At 38.5% G+C, this 12291-nt stretch overlaps 1 protein-coding gene across 1 annotated transcript; it reads right to left on the bottom strand.

Annotated features, from left to right (window-relative positions):
* Positions 1-7496: 7496 nt before the first annotated feature.
* Positions 7497-10687, bottom strand: LOC131360689 (protein kinase C epsilon type-like). The gene is made up of 3 exons (XM_058401339.1): positions 10649-10687; positions 10394-10452; positions 7497-8706 (listed from the first exon to the last, which is right to left on the bottom strand). Exons 1-3 carry the CDS (start codon positions 10685-10687, stop codon positions 7497-7499), a joined length of 1308 nt encoding a protein of 435 aa, XP_058257322.1.
* Positions 10688-12291: the final 1604 nt, after the last annotated feature.

Raw genomic sequence — 12291 nt, 5'->3', positions numbered from 1 at the left:
GATTATTGTCGTACACATAATCAACCAAGAATATGAGTAGATTCATAAGGCTAAGCTTGATCAATTATGGTCTCACCTCAGTGATTTTCCCCTTACAGAGTTTCAATGAACACTTTTTTCTGTTTTTGTGGGGACAGAGCCCATGCACATTAAATGCAAATGAAAAAGCAAAGGCAGGTCTGATTATGACTTATGACAAGTCACATGAGGTGTCGACAGAATGCTGTTTGACGCTACTTGTCTGTATTTACTTCACTGGAGTGTCTGGTTCTAAGCCAGTCTGAATCTGAGGGTCTGGTGGCCAATCAGGGAATGTCATCTTCAAACGGAGGAGTCCAGTCACTGTCAGTGTCATATAATTTCAAGAGTTTGTTGGTCGCTAAATTGGACATTATAATCTTTTGCAAGCATTTGAATGTGCATGGCCCAAACAAGCACAACATGATTAACACTACACATCCCAGAATTATCATTACTAGATAAAGTCCACTGTCCAAACAGCACTGTTTTTACAAAAAAAAATGTGCCAGCTGTAGTTGCCAGAATAATTCTGTAAAAAATACATAATAAACGTAAACAACTTTGCAGTTTTAAATGGAACATCTTATTATAAAAGTCATAAGTCTGAAGTCAGAAAGAACTTTATTACCAATTATGCTTACACACACAAGGAATGTGACTGGGAATGCGACAGGAGCTCCAGTGCAGATGAAAGTATGGATGTAGTGCAGACATGCATAGGAATTACACAGTAGAGATTGAATATAACACTAATATAAGGAGAACAGAAAAGTAAATAATGCACTATATGCAAAAACAGAAATAGAAATTGTTTAAGTGACTGTTATTTACAAGTGTGTAGTTTAGAAATAAACAGTTCTGGTTCACCACTGTTCCTTCCTTGGACCACTTTTGATAGATACAGTGTCCACTGCAGACCGGGAACACCCCACAAGAGCTGCAGTTATGGTGATGCTCTGATCCAGTCGTCTAGCCATCACAATTTGGCCCTTCGTCAAACTCGCTCAAATCCTTACACTTGTCCATTTTTCCTGCTTCTAACACATCAACTTTGAGGACAAAATGTTCACTTGCTGCCTAATATATCCCACCCACTAACAGATGCCATGATGAGGAGTTAATCGGTGTTATTCACTCCACCTGCAGTTTATAATGTATAGTGACTTTTGCAGTGTTAACAACATCTAAATAAAAAAATATTTTCTGTAACTTGTAACTATTTAGGTTAAAGGCATGCACAGATTAAGCATGCAAATACTGAAAAGCAAAGCTAGACATACCTTAAGAGATACTGTAAGGAATCCAATAACAACTTGCCTTGCGATAATTTATTCATCTCAATGCAGTGTACAAAAATCTGTCATTTCTCAACATTCATAATATGTACTTCACAAACAAAACAATAAAGAGGAAGTGACCTTAGTGATCTTACTGGAACTGAAAGACAAAAGATGGAGGGAAGGTGATGGAATGAAATAAAGATGAGAGAAAGAAAGAATAAAAAAGAGAAAGAGAGGGCAAGAAAGAAGAAAAGACTTTTAAAATGGTTAAAAACAATTTTGAGGTTTTTATGAATGAAAGTAAGAATTTTAACACCCGTTAAGGATTATTGGGTTTCCTTATGAGAATGAATACAACAGATGTACCAATATTTATGAACAACCTCTTTAAATTGAGATACAGGAATGGAAATCAGAAAATACAAGAACAATACAACTTATATGTCATGTACAAATTCATCTGCAACTATATAGTTTAAAACATTTGCTTTGCTTCATACTCGCAAGAGCTGAGTATATGAGCTGAAACAAACCTTCAAGCTGAAAGTGTGACATCATTACATGTCAGAAATCTTACTGACTCCAGTCCATATTCAGACATCATGTCACTCATGATCTGAAAGTTCCTGAATCAAGGTAAGGACTCTTGGGTTCACATGAAGACGTGATGTTTTTGTCGTCTCCACTTTAGTCCCCTTTTCTGGGTTGATGGAGAAAAAATACCTTGGGAAATAGAAAAAACAAAATGCATAATTCATTCATTATTAATTCATTATTTAAAGTGTAAAATAAAAAGGTTAATGTCTCCAAATAGACAGAAAAAGAGAGAAATGAAGGTAACAAAACAGATATACAAGAGAACATGAAAGAAAGACCAAGAAAGAAAAATGAAATGTAACTTACCACACACAACAATAGTGTGAAATGAACTTGGTCCACCTGTACTTCCCAGACCAGGCATGTGTCCTCCACATAGCAGAACATTGCATCTTTCTTCTCACTGAAGTAAGACACCAAAAGCAGCAACATCTTTTTGATGACTTCAGAGCAACCTCTCAGCCATGCCCTCGTCATTTTATACTTTGTTTCAGCCTGGAAGAACTTTTTATTCTTGTTAACACCAACAGTATTTAAGTAGTTCAAAAGCCGTTTCCCCTTCAGACTCACATTCCATGTGAAAGTTTCTGTAAGTCCTATTCCACTAAGTTCCTTGAAGTGGACTGCCATAGCATTCAAGTTCATTGAACCAAGATGGCCACTCTTTTAAGAGGCATTTTATATTTTTCCCCTGGCAGACTTGTTTACATTGTATGTAGAAAGTCAGCTTTATCAGATATTTGACCTTGTCTAGATTTGCATCAGTTTGCTGAGACATCGTCTTCAGTTTTTCTTTCTTCTGCTCTTGGCTCTCTGGGGTCTTTCCAAGGGGCAGGAATATTAAATCCCAGTTAATGCACCCATAACTGTCCTGGATTGCTGCTCCCAGCAACTAGCAACTATTAAAGCACCATCTATCAGAGCACACATACACTATATTGCCAAAAGTATTCGCTCACCCAGCCAAATAATCAGAATCAGGTGTTCCAATCACTTCCATGGCCACAGCTGTATAAAATCAAGCACCTAGGCATGCAGACTGTTTTTACAAACATTTGTGAAAGAATGGGTCGCTCTCAGGAGCTCAGTGAATTCCAGCGTGGAACTGTGATAGGATGCCACCTGTGCAACAAATCCAGTCGTGAAATTTCCTCGCTCCTAAATATTCCACAGTCAACTGTCAGCTGTATTATAAGAATGTGGAAGTGTTTGGGAATGACAGCAACTCAGCCACGAAGTGGTAGGCCACGTAAACTGACGGAGCGGGGTCAGCGGATGCTGAGGCGCATAGTGCGAAGAGGTCGCCAACTTTCTGCAGAGTCAATCGCTACAGACCTCCAAACTTCATGTGGCCTTCAGATTAGCTCAAGAACAGTGCGCAGAGAGCTTCATGGAATGGGATTCCATGGCCGAGCAGCTGCATCCAAGCCATACATCACCAAGTGCAATGCAAAGCGTCGGATGCAGTGGTGTAAAGCACGCCGCCACTGGACTCTAGAGCAGTGGAGACGCGTTCTCTGGAGTGACGAATCGCGCTTCTCCATCTGGCAATCTGATGGACGAGTCTGGGTGTGGTGGTTGCCAGGAGAACGGTACTTGTCTGACTGCATTGTGCCAAGTGTAAAGTTTGGTGGAGGGGGGATTATGGTGTGGGGTTGTTTTTCAGGAGCTGGGCTTGGCTCCTTAGTTCCAGTGAAAGGAACTCTGAATGCTTCAGCATACCAAGACATTTTGGACAATTCCATGCTCCCAACTTTGTGGGAACAGTTTGGAGCTGGCCCCTTCCTCTTCCAACATGACTGTGCACCAGTGCACAAAGCAAGGTCCATAAAGACATGGATGACAGAGTCTGGTGTGGATGAACTTGACTGGCCTGCACAGAGTCCTGACCTCAACCCGATAGAACACCTTTGGGATGAATTAGAGCGGAGACTGAGAGCCAGGCCTTCTCGTCCAACATCAGTGTGTGACCTCACAAATGCGCTTCTGGAAGAATGGTCAAAAATTCCCATAAACACACTCCTAAACCTTGTGGACAGCCTTCCCAGAAGAGTTGAAGCTGTTATAGCTGCAAAGGGTGGACCGACGTCATATTGAACCCTATGGATTAGGAATGGGATGTCACTTAAGTTCATATGCGAGTCAAGGCAGGTGAGCGAATACTTTTGGCAATATAGTGTATGTACCATGATGTCTGTAATCACCTACTGGCCACACTGCTGCATTTAGATTTTAAGTGTATTTTATTCTTATTCATTTAGTTGTATTTACTAATACTCTTATGCCAAAATATTCTCATTTTAGATATATTCACTCACTTATTTGTGGTTTTATATGAAACATGCAGTCACAACATAGCCCAGTCCAGTTCCATTGTTTGTGGATCTGAATAACATTCAAAAAATGTATAGATTAAATAAAGGCCACAGTATGTGACAAATCAGCAATGCGCATCAAGTGTGAGTGTTCCTGGTAAAGCAGATGACACCTTTTGTGACTATTTGCCAGCATGTTGGACATAGGTAGTCTGTGATCTTGATCATAAGATGATGGTCTTAGATGATGGTCTGGGAAAGACAGCAACACACTAGATTTCCAGACAGGAGGGTTCATTGTTTTTGTAATAAACACTGGATCACCAAGGACCTGTAGGAACTACTGAACAAAAAGAAACCAACTTTCAGGCAGAAGGAGAGGGAAGAGATGAAGAGGGTGCAGAAAGATTTCAAGCTAAGACTGAGGAGAACAAAAAGAAGAAGAAAACTGGAGGGTCGAATTTTAATGCAATGTTCTGGGTAGTATAGAACTGGAGCACAAGAATGTCATTGCATATCGATACTTAAATGTACTCTATGCTCATGAAAATACATTTAAATTAAAGTATTCCTGTTTTAGAGTGATACCCTCCAAGCTATCTCAGTTAGAGTGCCACCAAATAATTGTCTTCTGGCCACTGAAACTGTCCAACTCAGGGTTTTAAATGTTAATCAACAGGAGTGTGCTCATCACAAGCAGCTATAGATCGAGGTAGTGTTAGTAACTTTAGTATTTTAATCTACAATCAAAAGCAATCACAAATACTTCTTGGGCTATGCTGTTTGTGACGCTATTTAAGAGTTCATTTGCAAGTAGTGTGAGCTGACAGCTAATATTAGAGTAACAAAGATACAGGTTTAACCAAGTAATCAATTATATAATCTATTAATACTGCTGTAAACTGATGAAAGTATAGATTGCGAACTTTTTACTTTTCCACTTTACACACTAAAGCACCTCATGCATCCCAAGAGGCACAAAGAGAATAAGTTCCATTGAGTGATCATTTATTAATTTGTTTATTTATTAGTAGTATTTATCTAATATAGAATTGTAGCTAATAGGCTGCCATATAATTTTACAATTGTAGACAATAGTAGTAACCACCATTGCATAATTCTCCATATTCATATACACTTTTTCCTGTTTTGATGGTCTTTTTGCTGTTCTCAGCACTTTTTGTGGTTAAGAGCTGGGCTCAGCAGAGTGGCATTGTGTTTAGAGACACACGCAACCAGCTGTTAGTGCTCTCCAATAAAACGCTTCTTCCCAGAGACAGACTCCACAGACAGAGAACTCAACACCCGTTCTTTTAATTTTAATAAAATTCAGGAAATGAATTTTGAGCCGAATCCAGATGTATCTAATACAGCAAATGAATAGTTCCATTCGACTCTGTCAAATGCTTTCTGTGAGCCTAGTGAAATAATCACTCTGAAGAGTGATTGCAGAAGAATGCACAACATTAAGTTTCTGAATATTAATGAAGGAATGGTGCCCCTTTATGAAGCCTGTCTGGTCTTGTGAAATAACATCTGGTATTATATACTCTACTCTACAGGCCAGTACTTTAGATAAAATGTTAACGTCTACATTTAGTAAGGAAATAGGTCTATAAGAACTACAATCAAGGGCATCTTTATATGGCTTCAGGAGAACTGTGATATGGGCCTGTGTAAGACTTGATGATAGTTTTGAAGCTTCAATATTTTTAATTTGATGTGGGCAGCTACAGGAAGCCAGTGGAGGGAGTATAGCAATGGGGTGGTGTTGGTGAACTTGAAACCAATCACACAGCTGTATGGATCTGGATCAGTTGCAGAGGCTGAATGGTGCTCAGAAGCAGATCTGCAGAGTTGCAGTAGTCCAGTCTCAAAATGAAAAGGAATTAAACAAGCACCTGAGTGTCCTGTGTGGTTAGAAATGAAAGAATTCTTCAGATATCGTGAAGCGGAAATCGATATGAGCGGGTCAGCTTAGGAACGTGAGAAGAGAAGGACAGTTGGTTGTCCACGGTTACCCCTGTAGGTTACATGCAGGTTAAATCAGCGTGGACATCATGCTTGATTTATTAGATTTGTTATAATATAAATACAATGCCTGTGTATTCATTTTCATTTTTATTTATTTTGCATATGGCTTGTTTGTTTTTTTGCTTTTTTTTATAAAGAAATGAAAACCATTAATTTACATCCCTATTTTATGAGGTTATTTTTAATTGAAGTGTACGAGTTAAATTAGGTAGATTGTTGGTAAAAGGTGGAAGTAATATGTTTCTTACAGGTTTGACCAGATGGGAGGCAGAGAAGAGAAGATGGGAGGCAGCCTTGAGACAACTCAAAAAGGGGTTATTTTCCTTTTCTTTCTCTTTTTGAGTGATTTCATCTGTGCTGCTCTGCTTTCTGTCTCTCTCATGGTCCTCACCATGCCTCACCTTCACGGCTAGATCTAATGCCATTGTAGCAAATTGCTGTTAATTTGATGAAAATACTTTTACAGGGCATTTCATAGTAAAATCTATGTACCATGCTAATATAATGTAAAAAGGATAAACTACACTGTAAAATAATCTTTAATATACAGAAATGTCATGTGTTTAACAGTAAGAATGTAAAAGCAAAAAGACAGTTTGTTGTTAATTTTTCAATTTATAATACTGCAATTATTATTTTTTGTACATAACTGCTCTATCACAATAAACAGTACTACCAAACTTACCGTAAATAGAGCAGCAGACTCTATTTATTTTTTTACAATTTGCAATGATTAAAATGATCATTCAGAAAATATAAAAATCTGCAAAAGGTCATGGTTGATTAGTAAGTATTGTAGAAAGGAAATGCAAACTGGTTAATCAAACACTCCTGTCTGCCTGACCACAGCATTTTACTATCTTTTCCTCCATATTCAGAGTTGGCGCAGTTTGGCAATCAGTCATGAGAATGAACATAAGAATAAAATCACACACTGAGATTCACATGTTATCAGTTTATTTGGCATTGCATTAATTCTATACACCAGATTATTAGTTCAGACTATTGGCTAGAGTGTATTTACTTGTGAGAGGAAAACAGTGTCAATACTTCTGTACACCAGAGTTTCAACTGAAAGTATATTGTAGGTAAGACCAATGAGAAATGCTTATAATATATAATATAAGAAAGAGACACTTGAGACACATGAGTTTCACTTTCTAAGTTGTTTATTTTAATTAAACATAATCAATGAAAAACTTAATGCTCAAATAAGAAAAACATTTTCTGTGCTAGTGTAAAGTTAAGCTTAACAATCAATATTGGGGTTACAGTAGTAAAAGTCATCAAAGAACTTCTGATAAAATGGCTTAATTTTTGAATCATCAGTGGGGGTAAGCTTGAGCTTCTGACGAGTGAAGCGTGCTTTAAAGTAATTGGTATCTCTTTTGGTTGTAATTTTTGGTTTAAAAGGGGGCGTAATCTTCCTCTGTTCCAAAAGCTCCCAGTCAATTTTCTTAAAGAATGGATGAATTTTGATGGCTTCCTCCTGGCCCTGAGACACCACACAGCCAAGCCGATTCTCAGGACTCTTCACCAGGAATGCCTTGAGAATTCTTTTCGACTCTCTGCTCAGCCAAAATGGATAAAGTGGATTATTCTGAAGGATGGACTTGTACAGCCTCGCCTCATTTCTAGCAACAAACGGACGATAGCCCACCATCATCTCATACATGATGACACCCAGAGACCACCAGTCTACTGATGCACCGTATTTACATTCTAACAGTATCTCAGGTGCTATGTACAGAGGTGTACCACATAATGTATCGGTTTTCTTGCCATCTAGGATGCCCCCTTTGCACATGCCAAAGTCAGCTAACTTGCAATGGCCATCGGCATCTAACAGGATATTGCTGGGTTTGAGATCTCTATGAATGATGCCGTTACGGTGGAGGAACATGAGAGCAGAGGCTATCTCGGCAGCATAAATGCGGGAGCGCGATACGGTAAATCGAAACGATCGTGCAATGTGGTATTGAAGATCACCTCCATTCATGTACTCCATGGCAAAGTACAAGCGGTCATTAGTCTGGAAGCAGCAGGAGACCTGGGTGAGGAAGGGGTGTTCTGTAGCCAGAACCAGGGCACGTCTCTCCATCAGAGTTTGGTACAAATTTTGATAACTCTGAAGCTCGTCTTTCTTCAGAATCTTTACTGCAAACACCTTATCAGTGCCTCTGAGTTCAGCCAGAACAACCTTGCCAAATCCACCCCTTCCAAGAACTTTGAGGAACTCGAAATCCTCTAGGCTCTTATTTCTAGGCTGCACCTCTACATTGCTCTCATTTAAACCATCCTCACTCAGGTATGGACTTGGTTCTACTTGTTGCACTTCCTCGATATGATCAGCAGACGGTGGTGTTATGTCTCTGTCACGTGTGCCCGACCCCAGATGATCCTCCTCTGGTTGTATCAGACTTTCTGCAAATCTGCAAGTCGTTTTCTGTCTCTTTTTACTGCAATGAAGAAACAAACACAACAGATTTTTCACTTCTATAAATTAGAACAGTATTTCTAAAAAATTTTTCTTTTTTTCTGTCCGAGATTATACTGGTGGTGGTGTGTTTTGAACCCGATACTGTCCAGCAATTGCACAATTAGGAACAAATGGACATACTTGCACTTGCTTGGACTGGACCACATACTAATTATTCTCCATTTGAGGCATGGGGTTTTCAGTTAGGATATGATATAAAAGCTGTAGCTAAGACGTGATGTAGAAGGTATTTCTGAGTTTGAACCCCCTGAAATATGTTATGGTGGTAAATGCTTAATTTTGGAGGTTAATATGTCGTATACAGGGCAGTTAATTCTAATCATTTCAGAGAGCATGTACATGTTTGCACAGTAATTACATAAATAAATCAGCTGCTGCTGCAGCATCAAGTGCACATTTCCCTTTGTTTAATCGCCTTATTTTGTCTACCAGCTTGCAGATTTTAGAGCTATTAAAAAAACAGTTTTTTAAGGATTTCAAATTGTAAATATAAACTATTCTATAGTTAAGGAAATACATTCTTATGTGCTTTCCCTTATTTTCACTTTGCTCAGAGATTTCATAAAACCAAGTGTCACCTTACATGACTTCATAGTCAGTTATCTCTGGTAACAGTAAATTAATAAAGTAGTAAATTAAAGGTTAAAGAAAGTCATAGTATGTGGATATCATGTCATGAGAGTGAACACATTTCCAGCCTTCTTATCTATAAACTTAAACTAAGCGCATGTACATTTATTTAGTGAGCATTTCAGGGGATAAATTAATTCAACAGTCTGCCTTCATCCCTCCCTCCATTGTCTATATCCGCTTTATTCCTAATTAGGGTGACGGGGATCTGCTGGAGTCTATCCCAGCACACACTGGGCGAAAGTCTGCCTTCATTCCCCTCGATATTCTAACCCTTATGTTAGCATTAGCATAGTCAGGGAACGTTACCTTACCAGCTATCAGCTACATCGGTGCAGCACTGGCTACAGATTAGCGGCTAGCTATCTGGCTAACGGGCTTATTTCAGCTCCATATGAGGAGACGGAGAGATTTTACTTTCCATTCAAGAGACTGTTTCCAAAATGTTTTAGTTCTGACAAAAAGAGGCAGTTTTGTCGTCTTTTTTCGGGACAATGATACCCGAGCAAATCTCGGGTACGGAAAATCCCGGAAAATGAATCCAGGAAACTTTTTCATGGGAGAATAAAGCATCGGACTCGCTTAGCTTCATACTGCTGTTTCTCCGACATTTTGCTGCCAAAATCATCAAATCGACCGAGTGGGAAAATTATTCTTCATCTAACTGTGCTTTCACTTGCCCCGGCGTTCAACCAGTCAACAATAATTACTGTTAAAGCTTGGATCCTTTCTGTCGGACTTTTTTCAATAACATTTGAGTTCATTCTGATAAATTTAGATAGTGATTTGAGTAACATAACTGTAATGAGTTTCAGTAAAAAAAGCTACAATCTGCAGCCTACTTCCAAAGCAGCATTTTGTGGACAAATGGCAACCGTGCTAATGCTATGCTTTCCCAAGGAGGCAAAACTCTGATAGTGTGGGGCAATTAGCACCTGAACGATACATGAAACTTCCATATTTAACATTTACAGGCTCATTTATTTATTGATGTGTTTATTTATGTATTTATTTACCTTTCTGTATCATAGGACTTGACTTCATCATGTCCCTTCTTCACTTTGTTCTTCTTTTTCTGCTCACAAATAAAACAATGTTCAGTTTTATACACATAAACACAAGTTATGGTATATTACTACATTTCAGAAACACTGCAGAGCTATATTGTCTTCTCTTTATCCAAGTTTTTCAGTGAGACCAAAAAATACAGACATTTCTCCAAAACCTTCCATCATATTATTTGTAAATCATTATCTATGATCCATACTTACCCTCCTCATACCCTGAAACAAGTTCAATGAATTTCCCATTGCGAAACAATCTTATAATCTGAACGCAGATCAACACAAATGCGACGCTAAATGCACACAATTCACAGCTTCAGACTGTACACACAAACTAGAGAGTCACAGAATCTGAATGGAATTAGAATCTGTGATGTCACAGGGTAGCGTCTCCTAGTTACCTCTCCTAGCTGGACTATTAACAGCAATCATTTTCTTCAGGAAACTTTTGAATGTCTTTAAAGTAATTCATTTACTTCACTTATTTGTTATTGTTTTATATAAAATACAACCCAATGTGTAATACAGTTACAGTTACAATCATCATCATCATCACAATCTTTATATAGCACTTTTTTAACAGAGTTTAAAAGCCATGTAGGAAAAACATCTGCCACGGAGTTGTTACTGATTCTCAGGAGTTAAAATACTCAGGATGGAGAAAACTAAAACAGCACAAAAATATAAGCCAGTCTTTGGTCATCTTTATCCTTCCAAACCCACTTCTGACATGAAGAATTTCATTAATATCAGAGTTCTGCATTGTTTAGGCTGATAGTTTGATTCAGAGTTTTCAAGAATTTAAAAAATGGTTCAATTCAACCTTAAAATGATTCAATTTTCACTTCCCCATGCGACCTTATGCCTGGCAACCTGACCAAGGCCTGACTAAGCTGTTTCAGGCCCTTAATCTCACCACCTCGTCTCCAGCCCGTTCTGTCCCCCTGTTAGTTTGCACAGTCGCGTACAACTTCTAGTCACAAACAACCTCTAGTCATGTACACAGAAGGTCAGAACTACTCCTTTTAAAATTTTCCATCACGATCCGCTCTTTTTGTCTTTAGGACAACACACAATGTTTTGAAAGATTATTGTCGTACACATAATCAACCAAGAATATGAGTAGATTCATAAGGCTAAGCTTGATCAATTATGGTCTCACCTCAGTGATTTTCCCCTTACAGAGTTTCAATGAACACTTTTTTCTGTTTTTGTGGGGACAGAGCCCATGCACATAAAATGCAAATGAAAAAGCAAAGGCAGGTCTGATTATGACTTATGACAAGTCACATGAGGTGTCGACAGAATGCTGTTTGACGCTACTTGTCTGTATTTACTTCACTGGAGTGTCTGGTTCTAAGCCAGTCTGAATCTGAGGGTCTGGTGGCCAATCAGGGAATGTCATCTTCAAACGGAGGAGTCCAGTCACTGTCAGTGTCATATAATTTCAAGAGTTTGTTGGTCGCTAAATTGGACATTATAATCTTTTGCAAGCATTTGAATGTGCATGGCCCAAACAAGCACAACATGATTAACACTACACATCCCAGAATTATCATTACTAGATAAAGTCCACTGTCCAAACAGCACTGTTTTTACAAAAAAAAATGTGCCAGCTGTAGTTGCCAGAATAATTCTGTAAAAAATACATAATAAACGTAAACAACTTTGCAGTTTTAAATGGAACATCTTATTATAAAAGTCATAAGTCTGAAGTCAGAAAGAACTTTATTACCAATTATGCTTACACACACAAGGAATGTGACTGGGAATGCGACAGGAGCTCTAGCCATCACAATTTGGCCCTTCGTCAAACTCGCTCAAATCCTTACACTTGTCCATTTTTCCTG

This window comes from Hemibagrus wyckioides, linkage group LG10 (assembly GCF_019097595.1).
Source record: "Hemibagrus wyckioides isolate EC202008001 linkage group LG10, SWU_Hwy_1.0, whole genome shotgun sequence".
In the NCBI taxonomy this organism is placed as follows: domain Eukaryota; kingdom Metazoa; phylum Chordata; class Actinopteri; order Siluriformes; family Bagridae; genus Hemibagrus; species Hemibagrus wyckioides.
This window is presented reverse-complemented; position numbering and strand designations above follow the sequence as displayed.